General features: G+C 43.6%; 1 protein-coding gene and 1 long non-coding RNA gene across 2 annotated transcripts in view; both read left to right on the top strand.

Moving 5' to 3' along the window:
• The window catches only part of LOC117953868 (ephrin type-A receptor 4-like), a 25,900-nt gene extending 10,477 nt beyond the window's left edge, over nucleotides 1-15,423 (top strand). Inside the window, exons 6-19 of the mRNA XM_034887277.1 lie at nucleotides 2,589-2,744; nucleotides 3,432-3,965; nucleotides 5,645-5,769; nucleotides 5,892-6,051; nucleotides 6,156-6,267; nucleotides 7,238-7,296; nucleotides 7,526-7,639; nucleotides 7,764-7,949; nucleotides 8,034-8,095; nucleotides 8,241-8,450; nucleotides 9,346-9,522; nucleotides 12,328-12,515; nucleotides 13,095-13,280; nucleotides 14,446-15,423. Of these exons, the coding sequence (XP_034743168.1) occupies nucleotides 2,589-2,744; nucleotides 3,432-3,965; nucleotides 5,645-5,769; nucleotides 5,892-6,051; nucleotides 6,156-6,267; nucleotides 7,238-7,296; nucleotides 7,526-7,639; nucleotides 7,764-7,949; nucleotides 8,034-8,095; nucleotides 8,241-8,450; nucleotides 9,346-9,522; nucleotides 12,328-12,515; nucleotides 13,095-13,280; nucleotides 14,446-14,563 (2,387 nt within the window). The 3' untranslated portion in view covers nucleotides 14,564-15,423. The remainder of the gene's footprint in view (nucleotides 1-2,588; nucleotides 2,745-3,431; nucleotides 3,966-5,644; nucleotides 5,770-5,891; nucleotides 6,052-6,155; nucleotides 6,268-7,237; nucleotides 7,297-7,525; nucleotides 7,640-7,763; nucleotides 7,950-8,033; nucleotides 8,096-8,240; nucleotides 8,451-9,345; nucleotides 9,523-12,327; nucleotides 12,516-13,094; nucleotides 13,281-14,445) is intronic.
• Nucleotides 15,424-17,076: 1,653 nt separating this feature from the next.
• The window catches only part of LOC117953872, a 13,713-nt gene continuing 8,330 nt past the window's right edge, over nucleotides 17,077-22,459 (top strand). The window contains exon 1 of the long non-coding RNA XR_004658702.1: nucleotides 17,077-17,091. This is a non-coding gene — a long non-coding RNA (uncharacterized LOC117953872). The remainder of the gene's footprint in view (nucleotides 17,092-22,459) is intronic.

The following is a 22,459-nucleotide window of genomic DNA, read 5'->3' as shown; positions in this document are numbered from 1 at the left end:
CCCCCCCCCCCCCCCCCGTCAAAACCAGAGCTAGGACACAAAAGGCTACAGACAACAGAGAGAATAGAGACATGAGAGGGCGCTGAAGGAAGTTTATGGCTTCAAAATGCTTGCTCCTTTCTTTCTCTTCCTCTTTTAGTCTGTCCTCTGTGTTGGAGACGGATAGAGGATTGGGTGGGACGGAGACAAAGGCAGCGTGCCCCCCCGGCAGAGTCTCGTTTAGCCCTATAATCAACCCTTAAGTCCTTTGCAGGTCAAATACTTCTCTCTGTCTTTCTCCCTTTAATTCCCTCCCTTTCTCATCCATGGCTCACTTACCCACATTAACTACGTTTACATGGACATAATATTCCGGTTTTTGCCCTTATTCTGAAAAAGACCATATTTTGACGTTTTGATGGCTATTGAAAGTGAATATTCCCGTAATATTCCTGTTTACATTTAGCCTTGCAAAATAGGATGTATAGGAATTTAATTAAGATCCGAACACAATCTCCCTCTTTTAGATTGCGGTGAAATAACCGATTGAGATGCATATTCCAAAAACACACATAGTATGCATGTCCAAAGAATGCTTTTAAAACCCAAATATTATGGAATATCTCTTAGATATCTTAATGCGAAATGCCAAATTTGGAAAAAGGCCTTATTTGGAAAATGTGCTGTTTCCCTTTATAAAGTTCAGAATAGTGTCACATTGTGAATAATAGTGGACTATTGGTGTGCATGCACTGTAAGCATGAGCCTACTCATTGATGATTAAAAACAAAGGAATGTGCGCATCAGCAGGAGAGTGTTCTTATCGTATTTTATCTTGCATATGATGATGTTAGCTGATACATTATGATGAGTCAATCCCCAGATGAAAGCCAGCCTTATCAGCTGTAAATGGCTTTATGAATTTACAGGTTTAGACTTTAGACTCAGGCCTGGTTTGGATGTTGAGCCGTGAATGCTGCAACTCGCCTCACAGCTTTCTCAAGCTCTGACACTTGGAGAGGGGTGTGCAGAGATACAGCAGGAGCGAGAGAATGATCAGAGACACAAAGACAGATAAGTAGAGGTCGAGGAGGAAGTGCGCTGGGAGCGAATGAGGGCGGTTGTGAAAAATGTGAAAGGGAGGGCAAATGAGTGTGTGAAAGAGCAAATCCACGGTGGCTCACGCAGATGGGGCAGGATGGTCTGTAGAGTAGATTACAGAGGAGACTTCCTCCCTCTCATCTACTGATGAGAATGTCATAAAGCACTCTGACACACTCAAACACACTCACACACACACACACACACACACACACATCATTCCCACATTCCTATCCACTCCCACTGGGATGTCTTCATCTCCCTTGGAAATGTGAAAGGATTGGAAGAAAAAAAAGGGGAGAACGGGGAAAGATGGTGCAATTGAGAAAGACGAGTGAATAGGGTGTGATGATGAAAAAGAAGGTGTTGAAAAAATGATTGCAGAGGAAACAAATGAAGGATTTCCTTCTGAAATTAAAGAGAGAGAAAATATGGCTCGAACCAGCCACGCTTTGCCATCTCTTTTGCTTCGCCAGTGGATGTCAAGCGGTATAATTAGGCACTCATTTATTGTATTGTTGCTCTGTCAATGCATGAATTCCTTGGTACACAGGGAGAAGATTTCTCTCCCTCCACTCCCTCTCTATCTCTCTCTAACCCTCTCTGTTTCTCCACTTTCATATATTTAAATGTCAGTCATATTTGTGTTGGCGTTGGAGTTTTGATGTATTCAGTTCTAGTGTTTCTGGTTTCTGTGTGTGAGTGGGAGCTGATCAGTAAGTGTTCTTTTAGGTATTTCTTTCTTTGCTCATTAAAAACAAAGAACAAAGAAATCACAGTGACCCTTCCCCTCATGCATCTGTTTTGCAGTCGATTTTTCCTTACAGTTGTTTTGTTGTCTGGGCTGCCCAAGCTGTCAATATAGAGGACCACAAAGAGTGTATCAAGAGTCAGGGGTCAGCTGAAGTCCGCCTGGCATCAGGACTTTTAAGCAACAGGGCACAACTATTTTATCTGCATGTCTGTTACATTCAAGCCATTGCTAAATAAATAAAGCTTTATTGCAGATACAGGTCTATATAACGCATCATACAGTACATATTAATTCCATGTTTGCCTTTAGGATATACAGGCTAGTGCACCAATGTCATCTAATCTAATGCATCTATTACAGCTTTTCAGATGACTGAAAGCTGATCTCTACAAAACTCTCTCTATATTTCTTATTATGGCTATGTTTGTACAAAATGGTGTAGTCCGGCAACATTAACGCGCAGCAGCTCGAGTGAGTCACGTCACTGTCCAATAAGTGGACAGAGCGTCTGATTCGGCGAAGTGCTGCAAATGTGGAAGTGCCTTAAACCTTAAACCTTGTGAGGTCATAAGTTACCACCCCTTTCTCTGCTTTGCCCGCCCAGAGAATTTGGCCGACCCATGAGAGAGAGAGACATCATGGCTTTTAGTGTCTCTCCTAAAGTCTTTGCCAAAGTGAGCCGTTGTTATTGATGTTTTCTGATGTTGCGTTCGTGGCATTGTTATCAAATCTGTCTTTTTCTGTCCCTCTGTAGCCTGCTCTGTTGGTTTTTACAAGGCCAAGCCTTCAGATGCAGGATGTTCAAAGTGTCCTCCACACAGCCACTCGCTCAGAGACGGGGCCAACGTCTGTGACTGCCACTCTGGATTCTTCCGCGCTGACAGCGACCCTCCCTCCATGGCCTGCACCCGTAAGACCGTACACACACAAACACACACACACACACTAGTAAGACTATAGATAAGTGAAAACACAAACAATACGTGCAAAAATAAGCACACTCATTGTCTCCCAACCTCTCTATCTCTACCAAACAGAGGGAGACACAAACTTGTCTGAATGCCACCCCTGTTTCATGATCCCATTACTTATGACTAAGCCACCATCTACATCCTGTCTGGTAGTGATAAGTAAAGACATTGAGAAGTAAATAAATGTCCTCTCTCTCTCTCTCTCTCTCTAAGTCTCTGAGTAGGCCCTATGTGAGACTCGGAGACCTTGGTCTGTGTGTCATAAACTTAATTATGCCTATATACAGCACATGGTTTCCTTGGCCTGGGAAAAAAATGAAAACACACAAACAAACACACAAACACACAAACACACACACACACACACACACACACACACACACACACTCTGTCTCTCAGACACACAACACACAAAAAAGAAATACCGCAGAAGAAAACATCCAACCCATCAAAAACTTCTCTGAACAGCATGGTTTTTTCAGTCTGATGCCAGATGTCTACATCCCCCCCCCCCCCCCCCCCCCCCCCCCCCCTCGTATACTTCCTCTTCTTTTTTGCAGCATAAACTTGTAAACTTGGATGGTTTTGTTCATGCTCACGCTTCTCCCCCATTGTCCCCTCCTCAGAGCCACCGTCGGGCCCACAGCAGCTCATCTCTGTGGTAAACGAGACCTCGGTGGTCTTGGAGTGGGCCCCCCCTCGCCGGCTGGGAGGACGAAGTGACACCAGCTACAGTCTCGAGTGTCTCATCTGTCAAACAGGGAGCCAGAGCCAGACTGGCAGTAAAGCCCTCGCCAGGAATCGCAACATCTCCCAGCCTGAGGCTCAGCACAGTGACCCGGGAATGCAGTCAGACCAGGGCATTGTGGGATCTGAAGCCCAGTCCGAGAGAGGTGTCTACCAGAGCAGACCAGTACCCGGGGATTACTTGAGACGGGGCTCAGGCTCCGTCTCCAGCTCGCAGCTCTGCCTGCCCTGTGGCTCCGATGTGCTCTTCTCCCCCGACCAGACGGGCCTGAAGAGCACCAGGGTGGTGGTTAGCGAGCTCCGGGCCCACACGCACTACACCTTCATCGTCCACGCACGCAACGGGGTCTCCCAGGCCAGCGGTGCAGGGGCAGCCCAGAGTGTATCTGTCACCGTCACCACCAACCAAGCTGGTGAGATGAAGCGTTTGAGCGTGATGAAACAAGTAACTCAAAATGTGTTATAGATCTGGAAGTGGGTCAGCACAATCCAAGCTGCTGTTCACTGCATGTAGGCCCACAGGGAAGAAAGGCCCCATGGGTAATGTCCAAAACTGAGGAAGCATGATATGAACAACCTGCATGGAGCTACATACTTGCATGTTAAAACCACCTTCCACCTGAAAACACTTCAGGGCTGAATAACAGCTGTTGGTGATATAGTTTTGCTATTAAATGTAATGGGCATTCACTTTCTAAATATCTTTTAAGGGCATCTTAAAAGTGCTTAGGCCATGCGTTTGTTTCTGAGAGACAGTCCAAAGAATCTTGTGACAAAAAATCCATTGAAAAAAATAAAAGAATTAAAGAAATTGAACATTCAAAATACATGTGATAAAGAATTTAGATTTGCAGTTCTGAATTGAAATAGGGTTGCTATACATTAGCATTACATTTGAAATGCAGTTTAAATAGATTAGCACCACTTTCTGAAACCTAAAAGCCATGATCCTATTTTAATACAAATACTGTATATTGCAAATATGTGTCAAATGCATTGTTTAATAGGGTGTAATGGAAGAAAACCGATGTTAAACACATGCATCATACCAGTATGAACAGGAAGGATGCTACTAGACACTTTTCCTGCCTTCTCTCAACTATAGTGGAGACTGAAGTCTTGCTCTCACTATCTCTGTCATAGTTGCCATCGTTATTAATCTGTCCTCCTACACCTAACAACAGCTGAATTAATTATAGGGGTGTTCTCAAGAGGATGTCAAAAAGCATTCTGGGAAATGTAAATCACTGACTTAAATACAAATAGACAGAGCGTGTTGAGGGATGAGTAGATTCGAGGAAAAAAGTAAATGACAACGCCACATAGCAAAATTGTTGACACATAGCAGCCTTCCTGTAGTGTGTGTAAAGGGGGGGGGGGGGGGGGGGGGGGGGGGGGGGGGGGGGGGGGGGGATTCTTTGTGTTAGCTCTTGACCGCGGAAGTGTGTGAAAAAATCGCCCCGATTTTTAACGGCGTGTTTCATTTAACGTGTGAAGGTGTCAGCTGGTGTGTGGCGCTCCTCACACATGCTCTCCATTAGATTGGAGTGTATGCATGGTTTTTGTTTATTTGCGTGGTTACATCTCAACTGTCGTCGCTTAACGGTGGCATTTAGAAAACGGCACACCTGCTGCTGAGTTCCAGGTGCCCCGGGGAAATAACTTTGCACACATCATGAGAGCTGTCGGGGATTTGTCGAGGCCAATGTGCAGCACCATATGGCCCGACATCATAGGAACAGCCACAAAGGAGCAAAAACGCCGTAAAGGGAGGGAAAATGGAGGGATGTAAGAGCAGAGAGAGTGGAGAATGAGGCTTGTCTTTCCGGAATATTAAAAAATGAGATTTAGGTCAGTTGTCAGGTGCACTGGGTCAATGGGGATCTGTAAAGTGTCTCAAGATAACTCTTGTTAAAATTGAATGGAATTGAATGGAATTGAATGGGATTGTTGGCACCATACATACCTTTGAGCTGGGACATTATTACAGATGTTATCATATTAGCAGCCTCATATAATACACAACATGCCATTCTACAAAGTTATATTATTGTCACCGAATCATCTCTCCACATCTTTCTCTTCCTCCCAGCTCCCTCTCCGGTGTCGTCCATCTTAGTAACCGACGTCACCAGGCACAGTTTGTCGTTGTCGTGGCAACAGCCGGATCGACCCAACGGGGTCATCCTAGAGTACGAGGTCAAGTTCTACGAAAAGGTGAGTCAGCGGCAGGTTAATGCGGCTAAGGCCGGCTGTCTGGGATATGTTGGCATGTTGATGGCCACGATGGTCTCAGTCATTGCAAAGAACCCCCTTCTTTTTGTTCCCCGGCTAATCAGGATCAGAAAGAGAGGTCCTACCGCATAATGAGGACCTTCTACAGGAGCGTGGATGTCACGGGTCTCAACCCCGTCACCGTGTACGTGTTCCATGTGCGTGCTCGCACGGCAGCTGGATACGGAGAGTTCAGCAGCCCGTTTGAGTTTGCCACCAATTCAGGTATTCTGCAGCGACAACGTTCGGGAGTTTATGGAGGATGCGTTCAAGTTTGTTGTGAAGTTTACAGCTTTCCCGTCGCTGACCTTTGTGTGCTTCGCTGTTAGATCCCTTCCCTCTGATTGGAGAAGGCGTCAACTCAGCCTTCCTGCTGCTGTCTGTCAGCGGGGTCGGGATTTTACTGCTGATATCTGCAGCTGTCTTCATCATTAGCCGCAGGTACACACACACACACACACACAGATATCTATATAGGCATCCATACAGGCAGTCAGGACTTGTGTACAGCTATAAATAGGCTCGTTAAATTGGTTAGTTAGTTTCCCATCAGTGCATGCTGACGTCCATATAGGTGCTGCCTCTACCTTAACTACTGCTTTTGACCAAACCGCCACACAAACAACACACACAACTCCCCTCCTACTGTGTGGCTAAATCATTTGTGTGTGTGAGAGTGTGTGTTACCTGGAGCTTTTACAGGGATTAGAGTGGAGACAGTGATAATCCCTTTGTCCCGGACTTGTCATTACTGTCTCTTCAGCAGCACAGCTTGTGTGTCAGCTTCCGTCCACGCACACAGACGCACACAGACACACACACACACACACAAAACAGGTGTTTTGACAGTTTCTTTTATTTAATGGAAAACGCCTTTTATCTCGCGCTACCTGAGGCATCGCCCCTCCTCCCTCTCTCTCTCCTCTACATGCTTTCATCTACTCGCTCTGTCTTTCCTGCAGCCCGAAGCTCTCTGTTCTCATTGTCATGGCTTTCTCTGAGTAAATCCTGAAAAACCCGATGAATGCAATGCAATGCGCTACTGGGGGGGGGTTAAAAACAATGTGACACATATGCCCTATCCTCAGTTCTTTTAACTGTAAAAGTCACAAAAATAACATGTGACAAGATATTCTCTGACAGACTTCAGAATCTTTTCTTTTTTGTGATTAATATTTTGTATTGCTTTTAACAAAATACAAAATCCACATACAACATGAACACATCTCCTCCCGTCCCCTTTACTCGTCTTCACCACACATGAAGTAGGCCTCAATTGTCAACCTAGGTACACTTACGTAAATAAACATTAAGACAAGATGTAATAATAACCATAATATTCAAGAAATTACCTTTAGCTTCTTTTCTGTGTCTGTGTGTTAAATGTCCATCACTTCGTATGTCTCCTCAGGAGGAGCAAGTACAGTAAAACAAAGCAGGACTCAGAGGAGGAAAAACATCTAAACCCAGGTACTATACACACACACAAACACACACTGTACCGTGTGCAACAACAACAACAACAACAACAACAGTTGTCTTTTCTTAGGTCCACCTGCCCACATCTTACACGTATACTACCAAAGACCTTTACATAACATATTCAGCAGTTACACAACTCGTGTTTCTCACCCTCCTCTGCATCCCTCCTCTTCCTCCTCCCCCCTCCTTTTCCTTTCACGCCTCTTCTTCATGGCAGGAGTTAAAATCTACGTGGACCCGTTCACCTACGAAGACCCCGATCAGGCCATCCACGAGTTTGCCAAGGAGATTGATGTCAGCAGTATTCACATTGAGAGGGTTATTGGCATGGGTAAGCCTGGCATTGGCGCTCACACACACACACACAGACACACACAGACACACACAGACCCACACAAACCCACACACACATGCTTAGATGGCGCTGACACTGCTGTTTTGCTCTCTGTGTGTAGGAGAGTTCGGGGATGTGTGCAGTGGTCGGCTGCGTGTTCAGGGAAAGAGGGAGATCTACGTGGCCATCAAGAGTCTGAAGGCGGGATACTCGGACAAACAGAGGAGGGACTTCCTGTCTGAGGCCTCCATCATGGGACAGTTTGACCATCCGAACATCATCCGGCTGGAGGGGGTCGTCACAAGATGTGAGATGAAGACTGCAAACTCTTAGTATTATTTTGGTTATGTGCATGTTGGAAATCAATATTTCTAACCCTTTACCTGTTTAGGTAAGCCATTGATGATCATCACAGAATACATGGAAAATGGATCTCTGGATGCTTTTCTTCGGGTACATGCATCCCATTATACTGTCTCTGTTTATACTCTTCATTTCCAGTGAACTGAAAATAAAATGCACTCACTCATGACTGCCCAGTTAGTCGTCGGTGCCCATGTTAACCTGCTCTCCCGTCTCTGTACTTTGAATGTTCCAGAAACACGACGGCCAGTTCACGGTGATCCAGCTGGTCGGCATGCTGCGCGGCATCGCCTCAGGTATGAAGTACCTGTCAGACATGAGCTACGTCCACCGCGACCTGGCAGCTCGAAACATCCTGGTCAACAGCAACCTGGTGTGTAAGGTGTCCGACTTTGGCCTGAGTCGAGTTCTGGAGGACGACCCGGAGGCGGCCTACACCACAAGGGTAAGACACACACAGAAGTCACACACACACACACACACACAACCTGGATGTGAACATGTACATACCATCGTTTCCTTTGTCTTTCATAGCCTATTTTTTAACGCCCTTTTAATCTGCCTTTGAAAACATTTCTTATAGACTCTAGACAATGAATTTAAGAAGAATAAATCTTAAAACAATTAGAAAAAATATAAATCTGTCCTCCATTCTGATAATGTTTACTTGTACAATAATATTACACAATCATTCCGAATTTGACAATTTGACAAAATTCCAAATTTCATACAGATGGTGTAAACATCATGTCTCATTTGGATATTTCCAAAAAAGCCTTTTTTTCTAAATTTAGCATTTTCTGATTAAGACATGTGGGATTATCTGGTATTATTCAGGTTTTAGAGGCATTCTTTGGACATGTGTACAGCGCAGATATGCGTCTCAATCGGGGTTTTTACAGCAGTTTGTGACAGTTTGCGGCCTCTCTGTGCGTTGCTATGGTTGCTGTACAGAAACCGACGAGCCGACAGAGCCGCAATAAGAAGAAGACACATGGCTCCTTTTATCCATTATGAAAGATTTGGATATAAACAGGTTTTTAGATGTTGATGCCGACCTTTTCAAGAAACTGGTTGAAGGGATCAAAGAAGGAGACAGGTGTTGGCACGTCCAACAACCACTGGAAAACTCTGAAAAAACTATTTTGCTTGGCTGCATGTAAAATGAGAATAATATTGATATATTCACTTTCATTAGCCATGTAAAAAGCTAAGTCGGAATATTGTCTTTTTTCAGAATATGGGCAAAAAACTGAATATGATGTTGGCAAATGGCAATCAATTAGGCAAAAAAAAAGTCCTTATTCACTGAACCAAAATGAATGTTACTTCTGTTTTAGGAGGCCACTGGGACTTATCTTTCCCCTGGAGGAAAGATCCCCATCAGGTGGACGGCTCCAGAGGCCATATCTTACAGGAAGTTCACCTCAGCCAGCGATGTGTGGAGTTACGGCATCGTCATGTGGGAGGTGGTCTCCTACGGAGAGAGACCCTACTGGGACATGAACAACCAGGACGTGAGTCTTATTCATCATCTAACCTAAAAGTTCTCTCAAAGACAAAAGAGCTTAATCCTGAGGCGCTGCATAAGGAAATCAAAATCACGGATCACCTCCATTGTTATTACATAATGAACTCAAGGAACGAACTATTTAGCTTCAGAACATGGATTACGCTCAGATATTAAAGGAAAATTCAACAACCTGGGTTTTATTTTCATAATTTTGCCCTTAAATCCTGTTGGGTTAGAGAACACTGTGCTCAGCAGCTGTGTTGCTAAAGCAGAATGAGCGGTAACACGTCTTTACAGGCTGATTTAGACAACCCCACCCCCACTCCAACTTAACCTAATATTATCCTAAACAGCTGTTTGGAAGTGAAAATATAAGTGACTTCACCCAAAATGTTTTTTTCATAAAACTGTGTAACCTGTAAGTATGAACGCTTGGTTTGAAGTAGCCCTTAAAGATCTAATGAATGTTTACTTGAAGAATCATCTTCATTTTCATTTCCAAAAAGTGGTTTAAATGATAGGCAAAGCGGGGATTTGCTTAGAGACGTCCATGTGATTGCTCATGTTGTCGCCCCCATGCATTCTGTTAGGAAGCTACCAGATTTTCAGCAATGAATAACGTTATCATAACTGAAAGGGAATATGGCCAAAAGTCTTAAAATAGGTTTCTTGTACAGTCCACAAATTGGACTTAAATGATCTCAAATAAACATAAATAAATGAAGAAGCCAACACTCCTTTAGGATACTTGAAGAGAGGAGGAGGAAAACAAGCCATCCTCCCATCCTGTGGGACAAACTGAATCGTGACTCAGTGTCTGAGACCTCTGCAAAATTAAAAGAAAATTGTAATATTTTCCTTTAAATCATCCACAGAAATGGCAGCAAGTCAATATGTTGTTCTTTAGTCCCAGAATATTTCACTGAAGATAAGTATTTAGACCTCACGTCTTCTCCCCCCCCCCCTCTAAGCACACACTGCATACTTTCAGGGGTGATTTTAATGTTCTGAACAGTTTTTGGGGATTTGTTACAAAAAAAAATCCCATTTCAGAGCAAATTTGCAATCACTTTGCTATCAAAGCTTGTTAAGTTTGAGTAGGTCGGAGAAGCAGTCTGGCATGTGGGAATCTTCAGACGTGATTGATTTCATCTGCAGCACAGTAGTTCTGAGAAAACTTTCCTGACGAGCCGTCCTTCAGACACTTTATCCATCTTATTTACTTTCCTTTTTTTCCGAGCAAATTAGTACACGCTGAGCTGCTCTTCTGTCTTTCCTTGTTTTCGTGAAACACCGAGGCTTAGGCCACATCCTAGCTCACATCCAAATACAACTGGAGCATCTGAAACTCCACAGCAGGGACTCCATTCAACACTACATTTTATAATATGAAGCATTGTCAGATTTTGGCAATAAATAACTGATTTGGCCTGCTCTTGGAGCTGCAGCTCTAACATACAGCTCATAGAGGCAGTTATGCATATGGAAATGAAAAACTAACTGTGTCAGTGAGCAAACTCACTGACACTATGACAACATTAACACAACAAAATCTTAAGCATATGTCTCCCCAAGTAGAAGTGACACAGAATAATAACAGGAGTTAAAGATTCATTAATATTGACTTTTTCATGTTGCACTGTAATATTGTTTTTGACTGCACTAATGCTCAGTTTTGCCTGAGTGTCATATTCTGAAAACCCCCGATGAACCGCCTCGTCCCACAACGTAACGTACAAAGGCAATGGAGGAGCTGCTCACAGCTGCAAAATATTAAAACAGATTGCAGATGGTGGTGGGACAGCCTTTGGAAAGAGCTCGGAAAACAACAGAAAAGTAATAAATCTCCAGCAAAAGGGTTTGGCTTTCCTTTTGTGAAATGTAATTCGCGGTGGAGTTTCAAGGCACTTTGATTGAAGTCTGTTGCGTATATCGAATCACTTCCTGCATAAAACCGTACTGATTTATTGTATACTGAATGCAAACATAATACACTGTAACAATCAGTGTGCTGTGCATTGGACAAACTGACTTCTCTGGATGTTTTCTAAGGAAAGTTATGCTTTGACATTGTTTCAGTTCTGCATTGGTGAAATAGTTTTACCTGGATACTTTCTCTAGCCTCCTAAAAAATCATAAATGTCCACTAGGACTGCACAATATACCTTTCTGTCTGTCCCCATCACAGCAACATCTATTGAAAAAGACACTTTAAAATGTCATTTAAAAAAAAAAAAATTTAAGTTTTATATTCACAAAAAAAAAATATTATATACAAGCAAAAATGGCACCTCTGATTCATATTTCAATCATTTAATAACCATAAAAGACAGAAACGTACCAATTTTATTCAATTTGGGCCGCACAATTCATCGAAATCGCAATATGAACTAGTGCATTGTCTAAAACCCCAAATATATGTGTCAAACCATTCTGAATGAAGTATTGTGGCGCTGCAGAGGCGTCCCAGCCTCCAAATGCTATCCTTCAGACTACAGAAAAAAACTTTTTGGTACACATCCTCGCAAAAAATCACCAAAATGATCGCTCCCTTCAGTATCGTGCATCATATCGCAATGGCAATATCAGTCAAAATTATCGCAATTAGATATTTTCCTCACATTGTGCAGCCCCAAATTCAACAAGTACTGTGTTGTGTTTTAGCAGAATACTGACAGTAGCAGAAAGGCAGAACTGAGTATACTTTAATGTGTGTTTATTAATGGCAGGTAGTATTGTTGTGAGAATATTCAACAGCGTTATTGTATGTTTTCCTCATTACATCCACCTCTGACTGTGCCTCCTTTAGGTGATTAAAGCGATAGAAGAGGGCTACCGCCTGCCTGCCCCCATGGACTGCCCTGTGGTGCTGCACCAGCTCATGTTGGACTGCTGGGAGAGAGAGCGTGCAGAGAGACCCACCTTCAGCCAGATACTCAACATGCTGGACAAACTCATCCGTAACCCTGGGACTCTGCGCCGGACGGGAGGGGACAGGTACATACTGCACATGTAAATACTGGGGGGGGGGGGAGGGGGGAAGGGGACTGAGTACCAGGGCCCTTATGTGAAGATGCTAGAATAAATAGTTGTGGATGGGCCCATAGAAAATACCCTTCTATAGGGTCCAGAATTTTGTGCTACACCCCTGATTACAGGCACAACAGATCACAGACAAATGCATAGAATACATACACATCCATTTTAAGGTGCGATGCAATGCTGTGCCAAGATTTCAGAAGCTCCGCCCCCTAGATACACAGACAGGTAACTACTAGCCAACCAGGCACATTCCCATCCTCAATTGCCGCCACATTAACTGAACACCCGATTTTTTTTTCAAACAGAGAGCTAGGTGATTGTGAGGAGATAGTTGCTATATTTGACAAAACGTGTATTGACTTAACATCCCTTAATATACCTTTAATATTCATTTAGCATTTATACTGTACTCACATCTACATTCTCTCAGCTACATGATCAGGTTCACATTCTTTAATTAGGATTTCACACTCCTGATTTTAGTACTCTGACACCACCAACCTTCCTCCTCTCACTCTGATGATGTTTTTACAGACCCGCAGCCACTCTGCTGGAGTCAGAGCTGGGTTCAAAGGTGTGTGTGTCGGTCCTACCGGAGGTGTGTGCGCCGGTGTCGTCGGTGTGCGAGTGGCTGCGGTCCATTGGGTTGGAGCGGTACAGAGACACTCTGGCAGCGGCAGGGTACACCACCCTGGACAGCCTCCTGGCCCTCACACACCAGTAAGTGCACTGTTATGGGGAAACGTGGACCTTTACGGACATTTACCCATCATTCATTAGTGCAAAAATATGAGCTACACATGCAGAATCACATTTTACTCTACAATCGTGCAAAACAAGCAAGTATGGATTGCAGATAGATTGAGAGCCAACGATATTTATTTGCACACATAAAAGAGAAAACTATGTCCCATGTTTGGTGTGTTTTCATATAATTTTGTTAAGTGTCATTTGAACACGTCTAAAGAGAAAATGAATGAAATATGTAGCCGTGCTTGTTGAAATGTTGGTTTCAAAAGGTTACAAGCATTTTCCGACACAGCCCTCTTATTTCTAACGTCAGAAAATAGCTGGGGGGGGGGGGGGGGGGGGGGGGGGGGGGGGGGGGGGGGAGGTTTTGGATGCTGTTTGATGATCCAATAGGCACATGGGCAGCTTTACACTTTGTCAAGATGTCAGTAGATGCCTCACAGCACTTCTACTACGTAATTACTCAAAAATGTTTGTGCACTCTAATTGCCCTCGTTAATGAGTGATGTGCGCATGTTTCCCATTTTTGACAGTTGAATGTTGTCCTTTAATTAAAGGAGAACTCTAGGGTTGGTTCATCTTTTTATTTTGACACCTACCATTCCCATGAAGACCGTGAAACCAATAGTGGATGTAACCAACAACATTGTATCGTCTGATTTAGCCTATTCACAGGACTCTGTTGTCATCCAAAATCTATGAAAACACACAGAAGAACCATGCCAGTGCGTGGATGACATTTTCATTTCTTGCAATAAATGTAGCCCTTGAAATGTTGCTTTGCAGCTGCATTTCCATGCCCGGGGCTGTGGTTTCTTGTTGCTTTGTCGCTTTGCTCTTGTCTTTTAATAATCTGAATAACAATAGTGTTATATGGCACAAAGGCCCAAACGATATCAGGCTTTGGCTACAAAGACAACTTGATAATATGCTTATAGCATGATTGGTAGACAGGATTGACTATTAATTGTTAGGTTGGTGTTAAATGGTTGTTCGGGTGTTCTTGAGCAGACACCGAACCCCAAAATGGAGGTTGGGAGGGGGGATTTTCTGCCAATTTTCACAAAACCGGACTTATCTTTTGAATACTACATGGTGTGTCTTTAAACATATGTCTTTGTCTTCGCACCCACAGGGAGATGGACAGACTTGGAATAATCACAGCGTCACACCAGGACATACTAATTGCTAGTGTGCAGCAAGAAATGTTGTCTCAAATGCAACACATGCAACACACAATGGTTCCAGTCTGAGCTGGATACAAAGCAGTTTTGAGAAGAATTTTTTTATTTACCTCATCCATGCACTTTAGAGGGACTTTTCACCAGTGGAGACACAAGGAGTGGAGCGAAGGAGACGAGAGAGCGAGAAAAGCAGCACTTTTTGTGATCATCTAACCCTATCCGGTGGAGTTTTCTGAAAATAAAAACATGATGTGGACGCGGCCACAGATAGCATTAAGCTACTGAGAGCTCAGACTGAAGCCTCATCCTCTTATCCAGTTCTATTTTTCACTATTTCATGATTTGTTTTGTAAAGGCTGTGCATAAGCAGAATGGCTTCCAACTTTTTTTTCGCTGCTTTGGGCTTGACTTGAATAAAAAAGTGTTTTGTGTTTGCTCGTGTGTGTGGGAGTGTGTGTGTTTGGGTGTGTGTGTGTGGGTGTGTGGGTGTTTGTGTGTGGTGTGCACACAACATGGATCTCCCTTATCAAGACATCACCTATCTTTGAATATGCAAAGACGGAGAGAGAGAGAGAGAGAGAGAGAGAGAGAGAGAGAGAGAGAGAGAAAGCAAAGCCGGAGAGAATGTATATTTACGAGCTCTATCTAGTTTCATACTGGAAGATCATACTAACAAACTGTATGATTTGCCTAGTTTTTTAATTTTTTGTTCGTTTTTTGTATTTTTTTTGTACGTATTAGACATTTTAGAATAGAATGTCCATCTGTGTCAATTGTACATGTCTCTTGTTTAATGCTAAGACTTAGCTCCATGCATTTTGTTTATTTATGGTATTTTGTTTTTATATAGTTTGTACATTGTAAAATAGAACAAGTGAGGAAATATTGTAATGATTGCCATATTGCACTGCAATAAATCCCAAAACCCATTCAATTACGTAGGTTTTAATCTCCTTTAAACAAAGCTTTTGCATGTACTGTATTTACTGTGGTGTGTGTATTGTAATGTAGACAGAGTAGGAAATTAAGTGAGTGCTTATTGTTTATCATTTCTGAGTTTGGCAGAAGAAAGTGTCCTCTGTGGAAGTTGAGACTTAGTCAGAGGTGGCTGTAACAGGGGAAGCAACTCGAGAAGAACACCCAGCTGAAATGCCTTTGGTGTCATCATCACACACGCTGCTGGGTTTGTGTGTGTGAAAGAAAGGACAGAGAGAGAGAGAGAGAGAGAGAGAGAGAGAGAGGGAAGCATAGCAGAGGAAAAGAGAGAAGAGAAAGAGAGCTTGAATCATTAAGACAGAAAATTAAGAATGGGCTGTCACCACATGCGTCTGTGTGGCATCAGGTTTTTTTTGTAGGCTAAACCGGGCTGAGTTTGCAGTGCAAACGTGTCGAATCAGCAAACATCTGTCTCCCACTACACTTCCATGCACACACACATATATACACACACACTCACACTCACACTCACACCAGGGAGTTGATTGGAGGAACCCTTTGATAGATAAAGGAAGAGAAAATATGATTTGGAATCTGGCAAAAATGTCAGTATCTTTTCCAGCCTAATGAGTTTCCTGAAAAACACACACACACACACACACACACACACACACACACACACACACACACACACACACACACACACACACAAACACATTGATACACACACATACCACCCCCCTGCCTCACCAATACATCCAAATACACACACTAGACAAAATGCTGATGGTGGTTAATGAGGCAGATGTCTCTGAGTAGGAGACACAAAGAGAGAGAGAGGGACAGAGAGAGAGAGACAGAGAGAGAGAGCAGGCTAGCCCTTGGGGCGATGAAACAGGCAGCTTCTGTCAAATAATGAGACACTGGCAACACATTTAACAGGTAGCCTTTTGTAATGATGCATCGCACGCTGGGCTCTACTGGCATCTGTTCTTGTTGGAAATAACTGTCTGTACACGGTAGAGGAAGTCCCTTTCAGACTTCGGAGCAACGTGGTTCTATGGAGGATCATGTCGGTCAGGGTCCAGATGGATATATGTCAACCAGTTCCTGGTCCCCGGAGAATGAATCCTAATAACTGTGCTGATCTCCTGACTTTTCCTATAGTCCATTACTTTTGGTTTATGACAAATACAAACGGATGACTTTCAAGCTTTTGAGCTTGTGTTAAGTACAATGAACAAAAATGGTGGATATCGTAAACAATACACATGCTGAACAATATCAGGTTAGCCTTGTCATTAGTGTTTCCATTGTTTGGTACAGAACTGCTCGACTCTTTTGGTAGCAGTACTTTTGTCTTTTCTTTGTCCACTTTGGATAATAGTCATAGTATAACTACAATAATAGTATGCAGAATTCTCAGCTGATCAATAGCGGCGCCTCGTTAAACTGCCGTGACGTAAACACTTAAACGCAGCACTGGTTGAATCCTTTCACAGAAAACCAAACAGAGGAACGTCTGCCCTGCGCCAACTCTACGGTGTAGTGTCCCCTACGCAATGGACTGCATGGTTTTGCTGGCTGCCATTGAAAAAAACCACGGTAGATTTAAAAATGGCCGGTGTGTGCAGAGTGTAACTCTCTATGACCAATCAGTGGTCAGCCTAGTTTTTACTCCACCTTCTGGAATCGGCAAAGCTCGCTTGGAACCTCCACCGAGATGGTATCAAAGAACGTACCATGTACTATCAGCAACTTTTGGCTATGCAAAACCAAAAAAGAGTGAGCTGAGTTACGCCGTAGTGTCGTCCCAGAGCCGCTAGCATGGCTGCAGACTCTAGATAAGCTTTTCCATTTGCATTCACGCCCACACCACAGAGCAGGGCCTGTAGGTGCTCCAAATGGTTAAAATGGGATTGATCGTAGGGATAAAAAGGACACCGTTTAGGGCTGAGTCCACATTGACTGATGGTAGAGTGAGCAGTTGTAATTTTAACCCGAAAAGACACTTGTTGTATTGAGTAGGGGAGATCAAATTGAGTCTTTCTGTCTCTGTATCTCAGTGGGAGGCGATTGTGGGTTTTTGTCCCCAGATTAGGGCGGGAATAGAGCTTGCTAATCCTGCCCGCTCCTCCATGTGGGAGTGGCAGTGGGGTGTCTTTGCTGCGCGGCCAGCCGTGATCTAATGGGTGTGAGATTGGGTTTTATACACGGGCACGCTCGCTCACACACAGCCGGAGACACACACAACACAAAGTCTAGATTTGTTTCGGGATTAAAGCGTCACCTCAATGACTGATAATGCCACAGGCATTCCCACGGTAACCCTTGTGAGTTTTTTCTGTGTGTGTGTGTGTGTGTAGTTGTGCTTCTCTTTGCTGCTGATGAGAAAAGAAGCAGGAAGAGCAAAGAAAAATGCTCACAGAGACACACACACACACACAGCACTCTGTCCCACTAGAGAAGCAGCTGTCCAAGTGGGCAGGCCATGTCCCTCTCATTATGCTGGCCAGTCACTCGTGTCCTGGCTCTCCCTCCCCTGCTGTTGCTGGACAGGTAGCGTCTGACACACATTAGCCCGCTATTAATGACTTCTTCTGCAGCCATTATCACACACTTAGGGATAAACATCCCCAGGGGGCCATTTTTGCAGCAACATGCGTTATGTTTCCAAAATCATGTCCTTTTCAAAAGTTCTGCAAGCAAAGCAAATGTGGTGTCTCTTTTAAGGCTGCACTCCTTTTTTCTAGTTTCTTCTCTTGCTTGACATTTGTGTGTGTTATGATCCCCTCTAGAGCTGCAACGAGTACTCGATTAATCAATTAGTTGTCAACCATTATATGAATTACCCATTTTGACAATCCATTTAAATCATTCTTTATGAAAAAACTGTTCAACTTCTCTGATTCCAGCTTGTTAAAAGTGAGTATTTTCTAGTTTCTCCACTCCTCTGTCACATTGAACAATATATATTTGCTTTGTGGACAAAACAAGACATTTGAGGATGTCCTCTTGGGCATCAACCAAATGAATCAATTAATTGGATTAAATAGTCAACAGATGACTTGGCAATGAAAATAATCATTAGTTGCAGCACAAGTCACCTCAAGTCCTGGATGTCCGTGAGTCAGAGGCCAGTCTGAAGGAATGTGGGGTGTGGCTGGTGGACCTCCCACATCAGAGTCACGGTTTACCCCTGATCCCAAAGGGAATACCACAGTGATTAACATTAATCCTACAAGTCTGCGCACAAACAACACAAAACCCGTCTCAGGATCTCCAACAACAGCAGCAGGTGTTCCGGAGCGTTCCTCCCTTCCTCTCTATCCAGATGGGTGTTTGACATAGTGTCCGGCCAGGTTTAAGGTTGGGTATGTCTATGGAGTGATACAACAGTCATTGTCAGTTCACTTTTCCCCTCCTCCTCTTCCCCATGTTGCCGTGGTCACAGCGTCTGAAGGACAGAGGGAACATTTGTTCTTCACAGGATTGTGCGTTCAAAATGAGTCGGGGAGCAACTTGACATCAAGAAGGTTGTTGTTACTGAACAGGTTGTTCTCGTTGGGAACTTGACTTCCTTGGACACAAAGCACCCGCTCCCATATACGATGCACATTAAAACGAGACGTTGGTCTTTAGGAGCCATGAAAACTGTCTCTCTCTCTCTTTCTCTCACCCCCAACAGGTCGAGGCAGATGCCCCCCCACCCTGAGCCATTGGTTTCTGCCTCTTAAAGGAAGTGTTTCCACGCCTCTGAGGCCTAGTGCTTGCTCTTGGTGGGAACTGTTGGGTTCCTGTAAATAACATCAGGGTACGGTCTAGACCTGCTCTTTATGGAAAGTGCAATGAGATAACTGTTGTTGCGATTTAGCGCTATATAAATAAAATTGAAATTGAAATTTAAGAATATGAGAAATTCAAATTAGATATTTCCTTGCCCTTCTGAATTAGGTAAACGTGTCACATTTGGTCTACTGTAGTGGTCTGAAAGACTCAGGTGTCTTTGCCAGAAAGTCGGGGGTGCAGTCACGATGCCCTAGATGAAGACATTGAATCCCAAAATTAATTGCCAAAAATTATAGTTTTTCCTGGATGGTATGGAAGAAAGAACATAATACAATAGAATATAATAGAATGATAACAAAACAATGGCTCTCCGCGGGAATACAGTGCAACATAAATTACAGTCGCTGAAGCAGAGTATTATTTCTCATTTAATGAATGTCACCCTCCCTTTTCTCGGTTTGGGTCACCACAGTAAAGAAATATGGCTCTTTAGCTATGTCCACCTTTCAGCTTTTGCAGTCTGAAAACTATAAGCTTAAATACAGACGCAAAAATACGTTGCATCGCTGAGGGGAACTGCAGAGTGGGGTTATAATTCATCACCAAGGGGATTAGATCATACAATAGTACTACTTAGCGCAGCTTAAAGCAACACTGAAGAACTTTTCCGCTTTGGTCCCCCTACAGGTTGGAAGGGGAACTGTCCATTACCGCTGTTGTAATGTCCCATTACGTCTCATTGGAACTAGCACACTAACGTGTGTCGCGACTTTCCTCTTGTCATTTTAAAATTGGATGTAAGTTACACATATGCCACTTCTGTATAAATTGAGTTTTCACCATGTTTTCAGTTTCCAAAAAACTGATGCTCCATGAAACAAGTACGCAGGGACATATAAACGCCATAGATTAGCATAATAAACCCATAAAATGAGCTAATAAATCAATGAAAGTGAGCAGAAGCTGAAAACCCCTCTAAAAAGAACTGAGTTTCCTCAACATGACCAACTCCACTGTGTCAGACAGGAAAATGATCATGTGCAAGCACCAGCAGGAGGGAACCATCTTCACCACATTTTCACTAATATTTGTCATAAGATCAGGTGGAAAGAGTTCTTAGATTCTGTACAAGCAAAGCCGAGGGGGAAACGGGTCATTATCAATATCACTTACTCAGAGACATGCTATTATACAGGCAGAAATACCATTGTGGGGTTTGAAACTGAAATTCAATCCACTCACACAGGCTTCTGTGTGTTTGCTGCATTCATCCATGGCATCCAATTTCAATATTTCGGCAAAACCTCCGCAGCCCTGCAAGCCTCCAGGTCTGATAGAGCTCTTCAGTACAAAAGCAACCATTTATTTTTCATTCCACCATAAAAAAAAAAAACTAAAAACGTCAGGACAGTGAAAGCCCCACGAGCGAGAGAGACGGAGATTGGCAGAGTGGGAAAGGACAGCCGAACACCAGCAGGGAAAGTTTTGTCCTTCATCAGCCCTCCACGCCTCTATTCCTCCATCTCATTAAGGATGGATAGATGATCAATAGGAGAGGAGCAGTAGAAGGGGATTAGGATTTGGAATCAATGGCTTTTGTTTTCTTCAGCGTGCCAACGATAAACACTGCCTTAAGACACTGACAACGCAACACAGAGAATTGCGTGGCTGTTCATGTGTGTGTGAGAGGGCACGGCATTCCCACTGTGTGGACACACACACACACATCTGGTCGCAGCTTCTCACGCTGAGTTAAAAAGAGAAGCTTCGATCTCTTCATGAGATAGGGAGACAGGGAGGATGGGGGTAGGGTCTTCTACTCAGACATGCACCCATGTTGATATGTAGACTTAATCTGTAAAACACATGTTGACCTTTGTGTGGGAGATGCCGGTTTTCTATCACAGATCTCTCAGAGAAAAGATGGAGATGGTGGAGGAAGTAGAGTACACGCTCGCTGCAAAGTGAAGTGAAGCTCCTGAAACCCTGAGTGGGCTGTGAGGAGAGGCAAGGCATTTTGGGTAGGTGAGGCTTCACTTCCCACACAGAGAATCAAAAACACCCCCCCTGCTTTTATCTCTCTTCTTCTTCTCACACACACACACACACACACACACACACACACACACACACACACACACACACACACACACACACACACACACACACACACACACACACACACACACACACACACACACACACACACACACACACACACACACAGGCCCTGTTTGTTGTGGCTTTCGCCCCTCTTCTCTTTTGATAGAACAAAGGCATTTGTTCCTGTGTCCTGCAGATGAAAGCTCAGCTTTGCGATGGCCCCTTTCACCCCAGGTACAGATGCCGCCTCTCCAGGATTTTTCTTAGAGACTACGGCTGATCATACTTGGTCATTTTTGTTTAATATAAACAAATCTCATGAATTTGTTCACATTAAACCCATTTTTGAGCCAGAGGGCATTACCTGACGGAAATGGAAGTTCTACTTCTACATTTTGGCTGCTATGATCAAACTGGTTCCAACCCGCATTCAACAACACATTTTGAAAGCCTTGTCCATCTCTTAAGAAAAGATTATCATTATTATTATTTATTCCCAGCCTGCAGCCTTTTGGGGTAAATAAATCTATTGGGCATTGTAATTTTAGCAAAGGTTACTCAAGAGACTAGTTGATGGTAGTTGATTGCCATTGTTGGGGACTATTTTCAGCTGCGGATTAATACACATGTGGTGCCACTATTGAGTATGGCAGCAAGACAGTTTTGTGCAAGAGAGACTCAAAATGAACTACACTTCCCATGTTCATTGTGAGAAAGAAACATGTCAACCAATAGTAAATAGTCAGTGATGTGTTTAAGACATATTAATTAATGGGATTTGTTGACAATAACATTTTAGAATCTACTAGCCATATCCTTTAATAATTGTTAACCTTTGGTACAAGTGGAAGAAGTAGAAGGACAAACAAGAGGGGGGGGGGGGGGACCAAGGAGAGGGACAATTCCATTCCAGGACAATTGGTCAGGTTGCTGCTGATCCGTTTCCATCACCCATTCCATCATGGCCCGACATGGCTGACTCGTCGTCCTGAGTGACATTTGGAAGTCTGGCTTTCACGTAGTGCACAAACGTGCACACGCGGAGGAATACAGTGAGCACACACGTGCACACGCGGAGGAATACAGTGAGCACACACGTGCACACGTGCACACGCGGAGGAATACAGTGAGCACACA

Source organism: Etheostoma cragini, chromosome 12 (genome assembly GCF_013103735.1).
Source record: "Etheostoma cragini isolate CJK2018 chromosome 12, CSU_Ecrag_1.0, whole genome shotgun sequence".
NCBI classification, from domain to species: domain Eukaryota; kingdom Metazoa; phylum Chordata; class Actinopteri; order Perciformes; family Percidae; genus Etheostoma; species Etheostoma cragini.
This window is presented reverse-complemented; position numbering and strand designations above follow the sequence as displayed.